This window comes from Colletotrichum gloeosporioides (genome assembly GCF_011800055.1).
Source record: "Colletotrichum gloeosporioides strain Lc1 chromosome Unknown consensus_55, whole genome shotgun sequence".
In the NCBI taxonomy this organism is placed as follows: Eukaryota; Fungi; Ascomycota; class Sordariomycetes; order Glomerellales; family Glomerellaceae; genus Colletotrichum; species Colletotrichum gloeosporioides.
In genome coordinates this window covers 89,431-101,979 of record NW_025544700.1, presented here as the reverse complement: position 1 = coordinate 101,979, position 12,549 = coordinate 89,431, and the positions used below count along the sequence as shown (strand labels likewise).

The 12,549-nt window shown below is 55.3% G+C and overlaps 3 protein-coding genes across 3 annotated transcripts; 1 reads left to right on the top strand and 2 right to left on the bottom strand.

Moving 5' to 3' along the window:
• Positions 1-3,793: 3,793 nt before the first annotated feature.
• Positions 3,794-4,173, top strand: GCG54_00013311 (uncharacterized protein; the record flags this gene model as incomplete). The annotated part of the gene is given in 2 exon segments (XM_045413168.1): positions 3,794-3,935; positions 3,950-4,173. 2 exon segments carry the CDS (start codon positions 3,794-3,796, stop codon positions 4,171-4,173), a joined length of 366 nt encoding a protein of 121 aa, XP_045262364.1.
• Positions 4,174-7,632: 3,459 nt separating this feature from the next.
• On the bottom strand, positions 7,633-8,781 carry GCG54_00013310 (uncharacterized protein; the record flags this gene model as incomplete). Its single annotated transcript, XM_045413167.1, has 1 exon — positions 7,633-8,781. The coding sequence occupies one exon, from the start codon at positions 8,779-8,781 to the stop codon at positions 7,633-7,635; it is 1,149 nt and encodes a 382-aa protein (XP_045262363.1).
• Positions 8,782-11,205: 2,424 nt separating this feature from the next.
• Positions 11,206-12,175, bottom strand: GCG54_00013309 (uncharacterized protein; the record flags this gene model as incomplete). Its single annotated transcript, XM_045413166.1, has 2 exons — positions 11,206-12,081; positions 12,143-12,175. 2 exons carry the CDS (start codon positions 12,173-12,175, stop codon positions 11,206-11,208), a joined length of 909 nt encoding a protein of 302 aa, XP_045262362.1.
• Positions 12,176-12,549: the final 374 nt, after the last annotated feature.

Below are 12,549 nucleotides of genomic sequence, written 5' to 3'. Positions count from 1 at the left end.
ACATACTCCATCGAGACCCCGAGGGTCGCTGGCATGAGCGGACAAGGGAACGATATTGTAGATATTCTGCCCATTTAACGGCCTGTCAACGTTGCATCATGAGCCGCATCAGAGGTTCGCAACAGCCCAGACTCGTCGTCGGAGAGCTGCACCGTTACACTGATGCTTGCGCAGCGGAAAACCAGGTTCGTTCGAGAATCCCGCGTGGACGGCCACTCTCAGTGCCCGTTGCCCTCAGCGCAGACTTGGCCCCATGACTAGGACGGTACATCCGGAGGCCCGGTCGTACTGTAAGGTACATGATCCACTTCCAACATCAGCGGGGCCATGGGTGATTTCTTCCATGGCCAAATTACTCGAGCATCTGAGTGTTCTCTTGCCCCAGACTTTGATCAACGGTAGTTTGTGAAGGGGGAGCGTTTCGATTTACGACTCTATTTTCGTCGTTTGTTACTAAGAACTGACAGCTACCAGCAGCGTGGAGAAAAAGCATGGACTTCCGGGCCCTCTGTTACATGTCAGAACATTGACCCGCGCCACGCAACCTTGCCGCCGGATCAGTTCCCCTTCCAAAGTCAAACAGACACTATTTGGACCAATCCCTCCAACCATGGACAAATATAACCTGGCAGGCTAGGTCTTGGGGAACCAGATGCCTGATAACGTGATGGTGAGGCGGGGCATAGCGATGTGCTTTGAGAGCAATCCGGATTAAAAGTTGCCCGCATATGGCACGGCGGCATAAAAAGGGTTTCCAAAAAGTATTGGGTTGCGGCTCTCACGTAGATCGATGCTGAACGACAATCAAAGCCACGAGGCCGCAAGCCAGATCACTTGCTGCTTGCAGAGAAACCTCCGACGACCTGGATGTTGGGATCTGGACAGAGAGCCTAGCGAGGTTGAGCCGAGCAGAAAAAATCAAGGCATGATCTGATACGAGGGCGGCAGCTGCCACGACTTGGAACTTCACGATCTACATTGGTGCAAGAATGGAGGCAGACCCTTGCCGTGAGGGGCCAAAAGAGAGTAGCGGAAGAGGATATGCATCCGCGAGGTGACTTACAACACGAGGGTCCATGCAACATGATGCGGTCTCTTAGCCAGCAAGAGCACATGGATGCAGGAGAGCATTATGGATCTGCCCTATCATTCGGTTTTGTCATTGAGGTCCCTTGCTGCCGCGCCGCGTGTGGACCGCGAGTTGTGGGCCGTAGCACGGCATGGCATGGGAAGGGGGGCGTCGGCATTCGGCCGTCTAGCACTAGCAGGCATCATGAGCAATCTTCGTCATTACGGTTCAAGACCTTACCCAGGAGGAGGGCAAAGTAAGACAGGCGTGGACGGCAGAGTTGACCTGGGCCGTCCAAGACATGTGGCCACGAGCGAGCGGGCAGCATCCATCCATCCCGTTGGCTTTCCATTTCAGGGCTGCCGGGAGATGTGGATGGAAGTGGTCCAGGTACCTTGGACGACGCCAGGAACCCAACGTGCGGGCAAATTGGCTGAAGACAAGACGGACCGGGCTTGGACGGTTCGTCAAATAGGCATTGGGCATGAGATCCATGCCAGAGAAGGGCCATTGAAACGAGCGGAAGAGTGAAGTGGTGGAAGGGCCGAGATGACGGGTTTGTTGGGTCGGTTGACAGGTACATATCGGCATGTTATGGCGCGGCGCAGTTGGAGAAGATCCAATGTGATAAGACGAGAAGGTGGTCTGGTCTCTCGCTGAGCACAAGCTACGATCTGAACACTGCTCACCTTTTCTTCCTAGCGCCCGGTACCTTTGGCTTTTGTACTACCACGTCTGCCGATTGCCTCGCGGATCCTTTGAACTACCTCACAACCGTCGACGGCAGGAACCTAGGGTGGAATCTAGAGCGGCCATCTTTTCCTGGTGTCGAATATATTTTTGTGGAGGGAGACACGGTTAGACCAAGCCACGCTTGGCTTCCGGGGGCGCCTCACACAGTCGTCCGTCCCGTCATAATTCATGGTCGACGAGCACGGTTTGACAGCCCGTCTTTGGCAGCCCTAAATCATCGAAACTGGACAATCGGTAACCCGACGTTCCCGCTCGAGGAGCTCCACAACGGGTGAAGGCAAACGGCACCACCCAGAGTCTTGAGAACAGAGTTTGAAGACCCCAGGAGCAACGGACGGACTTGTCGATACCTTGCAACCCAGATTTCGTCTGGTCGTCTGGACGAGCGAGGGCCGTCTGCTCTCGCGGACCATAAAAGGTGCTTCAGGACCAGCCAAGGGAGTGTGGGCGTCGTCCGTGTTGCATTGCATCTCTCTATCTCTCTCTCACGCATCGTACATCGTCATTACACCTCACCTCACCTTGCCTCAGCCCATCGCACATTAAGCTCTCCCTCAACTCTGTTGCCCCCCAAATAACAATCTGCATCTTGGTTGGTTCGGCCGTCACACCGCATCCACGACTGCCGTCCTTTTACATACATCCTGCACTTGTCTACCTTGCCTTGCCTTGTATTGGCGGCTTGCAAGAAGCAAATACACCACGGCTTGCAGTAGCAGCAACAGCAATAGTCACACCTTACATCATACTGCAACTGCGGTTCGATCTGAGAATTCGCATCTCATCACCAAGTACCTGAAGTGGCCTGAACTGACCTGGCCTGACCTGGAGTGATTTTCGGGCGCATCACCGGACGACAGGTGGGAGTCTGAGTTACCTTGGGTAGGTAGAGAGAGACTCTCGTTGTGTTTTTGCCCAGCCCAAACCCAACTCCTTCCTTCCCTGCCCGGCTCACCTTCCCTTGCCGTATCTGAGTTTTCGTGGTTCCTGCCTTCCTTGCCCACGTACATACGTCCCTTCCTTCCTTCCTGTCTTCAAACCAGACATGCCTGCCTGCCTTAGATAGGCACCTTACCTTAGCCGTTCCTACCTTTTTGATACCCAGCACTTTCCATGAGCCAAGGTACCTTGAGGAAGATGAAGCAAGTTCGACGGGTAACTTCCCGGTTTGACACCTTCCTGCCCGTCTGAATTTTGCCGCAAGGCACGCTCGGGTTTTATGCCACCTTCACCAATGCGCAAGCTACCCAAACCTTAGCTCTCCCGCAGCCAAACCCAGACTTTGCCGGTCGTCCCATACAAAGGAACTGCTGCTTCCACATCCACAATCAGCTACCTCTTCCACCTCCCTTTTTCTTTATCTCTGCGACAATTTCTCTGGAGGCCCTGTCATTAACTCGATCTCCTCCTTTCCAGACACTCGCGTGTGCTTTGAGCTCTTCCATTCAACCTCGGTAAGTCGGGCTTGCAAGGTCCATAAACTTTATATACCCGCACCACCTATAATATCAGGCGATGCTTGACCGGGGCTGACTCATTTTCCAGAACACGAGGGGGGAAACCACTACCTTTTCGAGACACTGCACTGCTGCTTTCGCATCGGCTTCTGCCATCGAGAAATCCATAGCTCCAGTAGCTCCCCCGACAGCTAAAAACCGCCAACGGCCAACTGCACTTGCACTGTCCGTCTCCAAACAGACGGCTTTCCAGACACCAACGCCGCCTACCACCTTCCGTATCCCACCTGCCGCACAGGACACCCTCGCCAACCGCACAGGGCACCGGCATCTACTACCACTACCATCAGCGCACGTCCAGTCCAGCAAGCACAAGCGCACCACTTTGAGAATCTCTCCGCCGTCCCCAAGCACCGCACATCACCTCACTTCGGCTCAGTCTGCAGTACATCTGTACCACCTTACACCACCTCACCTCACCTCACCGAGTTCCGTCAACACACTCTCCTTCACCATGGCCGTTGCTAGCGCCTGCGCGCATTCTTTCAAGATGATCAAGTCCGACAGCACTTTGATCCAATGGACTTGCAACCTCTGCCACTCCGGTCCGCATTGGTGGATCTTCGAGTGTCGCTACTGCAAAATCCACACCTGTCGTGCGTGTACGCAGAGCGCTTGAGAATGCACGCTGCGCCAGTGCATCGACTGCCGGTGCAGCCACCGAACCGAGCCCCAAACCACACCAACACCGAATTCGAGGGCGCTCACCGTGAGGGGCAGATGCACGATGGCGACGTGGGGGTTTTGCATTGGATGCTCCAGAGGTATGTTCAAAGACATGCGCCCACCATGAAGCTCCCCGTCTCAGATGGAAGAGATTTTGGCTGCTTCTGATGACGCACACTCCCTCCCATCACCGTCCACCAGAGACAGGTCTCGCCCTACCCGATCCCGATCACAATTCCATCGCTCAGAAACAGACAGAATGCTTGTGGCTGGCTGGTTTTCTACTTTACACAGAAGCTGCCATTCCCGCCGCCCTCTGCTCTGATCTGCCTGCCCTCTCCTATCCTCCCTCCAGGCCGGCCCTGTCTGTGCCTCTGCTTTCCGCCTCCTCTCCTTTCCCTTCCATCTATCCGTCGACGTCCCTGTCGTTTCAAGGCCGAAGTCGAGCCGCTGGGATACAAACGGGATCCAATGACGGCATTTGCTGGATACCACCTGCTAACACAGTCTAAGGTAGCAACCCCGTTGATACGACTACTCATTTTCCTCATGACGGCGGTGCTATGCCCTCAAACAGGGCATGGCAATACGCATGCAACTAAGAAGCGCCCTGGATGGCGATCGATACCAATCAATGGCATGCAATGACAGGACCGCTTGGATCGGACGATATCGGCTGCTTCTTTCAAGTTTCTCCCCCTTTCACCACAGGGCGCCCGCGACGCCTTCCAGGAGGATGCAACTCTTTCCCTTTTCGAATTTTGACTTTTTTTCGACCTCTCCGTTTGCAACCCTCCCCGGACCGTCTAGAAGCTCCCGTCAACTTGGATGTCCGTTGACCTCCGCCACCCCTGCCCCTTGGCTCCCCTGGCAGGGTGTTCAGGTTGTTCTATCCTGGCGTGGTTTAGCGCAATGGTGCCAAATTTCGGTGCTGCATAGCGCACGTGGGACCCTCTGGCTCAGGCACCTTTGCAGCTGGCTGCAGGCACAGGGCTCCGGCGGGGAGCGCATCCCGCCCACAGGGACCGCCTGTCAACGCCACGCCCCTGTGCCATGATGCCCTCGAATTCTGTGCCTGACTGGGCCGCCTCCACGGGATACGCATCAGTATTCCCCGATGCGACAACGCCGGACGGAGCCTAGAACCGACAGGCACAGATCAACAGGGAGCAGACCTCGTCCACAGCTCTCGTCTTTTTCCTCGGTCTTCTTACCGTCGCCGCCGCCGAATTCCTCTCGGCCAAGCGTCTTCTTTTTTTCCTTACGGAGTTTTATTCGGCCACGTAATACCCAATACCCCTTTTCTCTACGGCGCACAGTCGTTGACCGGCAAGTTTTCATCAGTAGTTGGCGGGGTCAGGAGCGAGGAGGCGAGCGAAGGCGGAAAGGGTTTCTTCCTCTAACAATAGACTTTGGGTTTACAGGGAACGGTTTCACGGAGCATGGCAAACAGAAGAAAAAATTGGGCTTTAGAACAAGTCACAACAGCACGCAAGGCTGATGGGCTGGAAGGGCGGTTACCTGTCAATTTTGAGCTTTCTTTTTCCCTCTCCCTCATTGCAGTATTCTTGCCGTTCACCGTTTTGCGCGCGCATGTTGTCCTTGGTCATTTGTCACGTTGTCCGCCCCCCTTTCCACTGAAGGAAGCGTTTATATCACAGGCCCCTTCTCCTCGCGCCTCGGTTTGACATTGGATTCGTGATGACGAGGGCAGCACGGCATGGCGTCCGGTTGGTTGAGCATTTGTAGCGTCGTGGGTCTGGACGGAACAGCGGTCCAAAATGAAACAGCGCAAAGGGCCAAACAATTTCCAAAGCGCGACATCTTATGATTACTCACGTTCAACTCATGCCATCCCGAAGCGCGGATGACATCGCCGGTGAAGTTCGGTGTTACTCCTATCCCGTGTCCCGGCGCCGGTATCGCGTCGTTGACGTCCGGCGGTGTGCAACTGACCCGGTGACCCTCGGCCCTTTTGCGAAACCGGACAGATGCTTCTGACAGGTGTAAAGGCCGGTCAAGGTGGACGTCGAGGGCCTATTTGAGGCTGCAAATGAACCAATTCTTTCTGTGCGTGCTTCTCTGTGTGCTTGTGTGTGTTCCGTGACACGAAGATCCGGGGTTTGGGTAGCACAAGAGCGTGGCATGACATCTGGCAGCGGCGGGAAGGAGCACCTCCCCGTTTTTCTTCTTCGATTCTCTCCGAGCGAGGATTTACGCGAGGGCGATGCCGTGTAACTCACGCCTTGTCTCGGTCTATTTTTTCCCTCGCTCCCTTCGCTGTCAGGTCCCGCGGCGGCGGTTTGTGGTAGTAAGGGGCGTCTGTCTTCCAGCACGATCCGGCACAGACGGGGGGTCCGTTGCAGCTCGCCACGATCATGCGCTTCCTCCTGCTGCGAGCTGGCGAGAGGTTGACGAATGGAAGAACGGAGCGGGAAGATGAGGCTTACACCGGGAGAGAGGGCGTGTTGTATTCTGTGTGTCCAGACCGTTGGGCCCGTTGGGGAAGAAGGCACAGAGAGGTCTCTGGCATCATGGAAAATAGTGTGTGGCATTTTTTTCCCCTTTGCGTTTGTGTCGCCTCGGGGAAGTAGTCGTGGACGGGCCGCTGCATGAGAGTGTATGTACCCTCCTCCCCGCGGCCTATCACGCATCCGACGATCAGGGAAATCTGTTTGGTCGGGGAACATGGGTGGTCTATTACGCGGCGCGACGTGGATGATGTGCAGGTTCAAGACGGGTCTCACGGAGGAGCCTCTTGCTCCTTTTAGGGCTGCTTTTTTTTTTTTTTTTTTTTNTTTTTTTTTTTTTTTTTTTTTGCTTTTTTGTGGGGAAATGAGGCAGAGAGATGCATGTTTGATCTGTGTGCGTGGTTATGACGCTGACGGGGCCACACGTGAGATCTCGGAGGAGGATGTGCTGTGATGGGATGATGATGGTGATGCTGCAGGAGGTGGCGGGCGTAAGCTGCATTGTGGTTGTTGTTTTTCCTCGGTTAGTGGTACATTGGTTTCCTTCTAGTGGTTCTTTCTAATGAAGGATGGGGTTTGGAATGGCTGCACTTTTGCGAGTTGAGGGGGGGTATTGGGTGTTGGTGAAGGGTGAAGGACTGGCAAGTATAATGGGTAGACAATGGCGATTGGAAGCGATGGAGTAGCCGGTGAGGAGAGCAGGCTGATGATGATCGCGGGAAGGGGTGGCGGACGGACTTCAGTCATCATGCGGCTGAAATGTGCATGCTCTTGGTCCTGCACTGCGTGGAATGATGATGGCGGTGGCTTCACCATGATCATGTAAATCAGGAGATGGCACCATAGACACATGCTTGTCCCGTGGTTACACAATAGAAAAACGACCGCTATGCAACGGCAGAAACGTTCTTTTTTCCTAGTCTATTTTCACATGCTTACTTTTTCCCATTGGAAGAAGCATGCCCCCATCTAAGATGCTACTCTGTTCTGCATGAAGAGGAAGGAAATCTACCTATCATGTTCCGACGATACAACGGCATCAAAGTGAAGGGTCTACTGAGAGCTTCTGAGTGACACACACGTACATGTGAAATGCAGCAAATACGCATCAAGTGTGGTTGAGAAAGGGAGGAGTTACACAGCTGCTTCTTTGATATCACGCAACCGCCACGGTGTTGTTAGCCTTCTTCGGCGCAGCGGAGCCAAGGGGCCAATCAAAGACGGTGCGCTCGGCGTTGCGGCGGGTCACCGCGACTTCATCCCCGACCCGGACGCGGATCCCGGTGGTGGGCCCTGCGCCTGTTCCGCCGACGTCTAGGAAGGCGTACCGGCCAAAGACGGGGGCGTACTTGTGGCCCGGGTCGACGCGGCGCTCCTTCATGAGCGCGTTGAGGAGCTTGCCCTCGGGCCCGGCGGCGGGGCGGCCTGTGGCGTAGTCGACGTTGAGGGAGGCGCAGCGGCCGCAGTTTGCGGTCAGGAGGAGCTTTGCGCCGGAGGAGGAGGGAAGGGAGAGCTCGGCCCAGAAGTCTTCGGCGAAGGGGGGCTCGGAGGGGTCGTGGACGACGATGTTGGGGCGCATTTTTGGCATTATCGACGGGGTGGTGGTGGAGAAGGACGTGAGGGAGGGGTGGGTGAGGGAGGGGTGGGTGAGGGAGGAGGAGGATGTGATTAGGTACGGGGCGCAGTCGGTGAATGTCAGCCACGGCTTTTGGGCGTTGGACGGGGAGGAGAAGGAAGGGAGGTAGGATGTGAGGGACGAGAAGAGGGAGGACGACGATGATGATGTTTGAGGAGAGGAGGCAAAGCCCGGGGCGAGGGTGCCGAGGACGGGGCGGCGTCCGGAGCCGATGTGGACCAGGATTGTGGGGAAGCCGAGACAGGCGGAGAAGAAGGCGTCGTAGGGGTCGCCCATGCGGAGGGCGTCGGCGGGGGAGCCGTGGAGGTCGATTTGGATCGGGGCGAGGGCCGCGGTGTCTGGGACGAGGGGGACGGAGAGGGTTGTTTCTTGGAGGGGGTGGTGGGGGATCAGGGGCGGCGAGGGGATGTGGTATTTCACGAGGATTGTGTCGCCAGTGCCGTCATCGGTGTCTGAGGAAGCTTCGGTGCTGGACACGATCTCCTGGGAGAAGAGAGCTGTTTGGGGACAGGATGATAATTGGAGCTTCCGGAGAGAGGAGTCTTCGTTTACTTTGAAGAGCATGTAGGTCCTGTCGTGGAGGATGCCTTGCGGGGTGAGGATCGCGGAGGTGAGGGGCACCGGGCGGAGGGCTTTGATTGGGTAGACGTTTAAGGCCTTGATCTCCATTATGTAGACCGTATTGAGGAGGAGAGTGCCGTCGGCGTTACGGGTTACAATTGAACTGATATGGAATGGTGTGGTATGTGCGATTGAGAGCTAGTTACAGACAGGTGGCACTTTGGGGGGTGATGTCGGTGTGAGGTTGGTTGAGAGTTTGGAGGGGCAGTATATGTCGTCAGTCGTTGATCGGGGTTTGGTTCACGCAGCGGGCAAAGCTTATCCAATGCCTGGGGTTTGGCTTTTTTTGACGTGAGCAATGCGGAGCAGGGATGATCCTGAAGGTTCTCATGTTGGCTGGAGGAGGGGATCGGATACGGAACCCGATCATCAGCGACGGGAGGGCTTGATATGCTTTCTCTGCCAAATCATACATGGCACGTTAAAAAACGTTGCAGGAGGAATTCTGCCTCTGACGGATTGATTTTCTGAGTTATATTCTGCCCGGGTAGAATATTCGGTTAAATCAAGCGATAGATTTGATTTGATTTTGTTGTGGTTTTTCCCCCTTGACGGGTTTAACGGGAACGCATCCCGGAGATACTGCATCACAGGAAGGACATTCAGTATTTGAACACTACACAGATAGGCTAGATAGCGAGCTGGGATTGCGTGACGGCGCCCGCGCCGGGCTTCGGGAGAGAAGACCCCGCATCGGGATCGGAGGTGCCGATTGCGGAGAACGGTGTTTGGTGGGCTGGTTTGCTGGCGTTGTTGTCCGTTGATGGTCGCTAAGGATCAGAGGGTTGGCGGCGGGTCGTCCCGCGGCTAGCCGGCGACAGGCAAGGCAAAGAAACGAGATTTGAAACCATTTTACCTGCGGCACGAGACAGATGCAGGTATGTCTTGAAGGTTTGCGAAAGGAACGGTAAATGAGGACCGACGCGGCCCCGCCTGCTCCGCCCCGAATAAACGCCCGTAACAAACACCCCCGGTCCGGCGGGTACCCCGGAGGAGCGAGCTGTTCCGAGAAGGGAAACTAGGTGGGATCCGATTGGCTCGCTCTCGCTGTCGCAAGCTGCTGCTGATCTCTAGCCCCTGAACGAGGGAGATGGTGTTGGTGCCTGACGGCCATGGATTCTTTATTTTTTGGCTAATCGCTGTGGGAAATAAAAAAAGAATTGCGGATAAAATTACGAAAAGCAGAAGTGAGTAAAACTCAAGATCCTGATGCAAAACTTGCTTGAACGTCGTGGCCATGTTCGAGTTCCCCTGACTAGTGAACTGGTTACCTAAAATGGCAATTGCGCAGGTGCTCAAGCCTGGGATTCCGAATCTTGATTTTCCTTCGAGATGTTAGCGCAGCTGTTAGGAGGAGACAAAGTGGTTCCTCGAGAGGGGTCTCGCGCGTTAGCTGGGCTCTCAGGAGAAGTCCAGGCCTGGTCGGATGCCATCGGTGACGCGTAGATCTTGAGGGGTTGGATGTGATAAGGCGCATCGGAAGGGCGTCCGTGATGCTGAAGATGAGTTGCCGAGGTAAACATGCCCGTCGCCATCCTTGGAAGGGAGTATTCTTTTTCCACGCTTGCGATTCTTCTCTTCCAAAGGGAGGTTCCGCCATGGGGATCCGCGCAGGGTGTGTATAGATTTGGCCCTGTCAGAGATGTGACAAGATGCGCCTGGAGCATGAGGGTGACCTAGAGCGGGCGTTGAGACCGGAGGGGAATGCTATAATGGGAATCATTTTCAAGTCTTGGGTCGGTGAAATGCTCGGGGGCGAAAAAAACGGCATGGAGTGGTTGATGTTCTTGTATGTCAGGGCTAGCTTTCCTGATTCAGAGTCGTTTTGCAGCTGAACAGGGTGTCTTTATGTATATCCAGATTACGCGGCTTGGTGCATCTCGTCATGGCCTTGGCATTCCCGTGGGAAGTGGAGGGTGTGATTCCGCATGTTCGTGAAACTCGCGGTCTAGACTTCCGCGCATGGGGTGGTGTTAGTGCACTCGGCATGCCGACGGGATCCTTGAGTTGCCGGTGCGGCCAGCGGGTGGTTTAGGCTGTTGGAGTGTCCTCGTGGACTGTGATGGATGGGCAGATGCCAATTTAGCAGTCTTGGCTTGTCTGGGGCGAAAGCGAGGACCAGTCTGGCCGGAATTTGGACTTTGTTACAACAGACGTGAGGCCGGGTGCGTTGCTCCGTGGTGTTCTCGAGTTATCGTGGCTCGCCCCGTATGTGCCCCTGAATGCGTCCGCAGAAGTGTAAACGGTGCTTTGTAACGGAAGGCAGTAATGCTTCTGTCGTTTAGACGCAATGATTTAACTGACAAAAATATTGTTTTGTAGACGGACAGAGACTTTGATTCGGACAGGGCCGGTTTATTGGTTTTCCAATGACATCCCTTGTTGAAGCACATTGTTTACAGCATGCTAGAGTCTAACTCAGTGCCCTTTGAGCACTACATCACCAAGAATAGGCCAACATCCAACGCCTGCTCAAGACTTGTAAACCGCCGCGAACCTGGCCTCCAGATCCGCCTCAGTCAGGAAAGGCAGACCCACGAGCTCGTTGTCGACCTGTTCATACGCAGATTCGTAGCGGCCACTCAGCACCCCAGCCTTGATAGCACCCATGATTTTGCCCTCGTTGTATGGGTCCTCCTTTACACCGTTGAGGGCTTCATTGAACGCGGCTTCTCCTTCCAGCTCAACCTCCTTCCACTCCGTGCCCGGCGGCGAGTACTTCTTGGCCAGCTCGTACAGCTGCCGCTGGGTCACCACCAGCTCGTGGACCTTGATATTACGGTTCTTGGTCGCCCCGGGGTTCTTCAGGGCACCCGCCACCGCCTTGCCGATGGAGGAGACGCTGGTGGTGCTCAGACGGTGGCGGCCGCCGTCCCAGAGCTCGACGGTCTTGCTCGCATAGTCGAACGCGACGGGGACCGTGGTCAGCAAGTCGAGGAACGCGCCGACGGAGAAGATGGTGTGCTCGATTTCACCGGTGCGGGCCTTCTCAGCGAGGTACCTCTGGACGTCGAGCATGGGGCCCAGCACTGGGACGAGCTCGCGCTGGGCCTTGGGGTCGGTGGTGAAGGCACCCCAGTCCGAGGGGATGTAGCGCTTCACGCCGGCCTTGATGCTGGCGTCGATGACTATGTTTTGCGTGAGGAGACCGCCTTTGCTGACGGTGGAGACGACTGCGTCCTGGCCGCGGAGGACGGCGGTGAGGTCGTCGACGGAAGAGTAGTCTACCGTCGCGAATTTGACGCCCGAGGGAAGACCTTCCTTGGCGGACTCGGAGCGGCCGAGAACGGTGACTGCGAGTCCGGCGTTGACGAGCTCTGTCAGAATGGCGGATCCGAGAAATCCTTTCTGTGTAAAGGTTCATGTTAAGCGCTATTCGTATACTTGATTCTCGACCACGGGGACTTACACCGAGGAGGGCGACGTTCTGGTAGGTGCTCATCTTGGCGGTTGACGATCACTGATGTTTTGAAAGTGGTGAAAGTGTAGTTTAATGTTAATTGATTTGATGATGAAGTGAGAGCTGGTGATAATCTATTCGTTGTTACCTGGGTTGACTGTCCCGTATTATACCATCTGAGTGAATCTGTAGATAGGCCTCTCATTCATGAAGTGGGACTTTGAGGGTCTCGACATTCTGCGATATTATTCAGCCCAGCCGTTACAATTTCATGCTATGGAAATCCGAATCCCGTGGTGCTAACTTTCATCCCAGGGAAAAGCTCAACTCATTTTTGCTCCCGCCCATCGCGCCATCGCAGCAAACCCCAGAGGGAGACATTCTGCACTGGAGGAGACAAGGGGTCCCATGTGAAG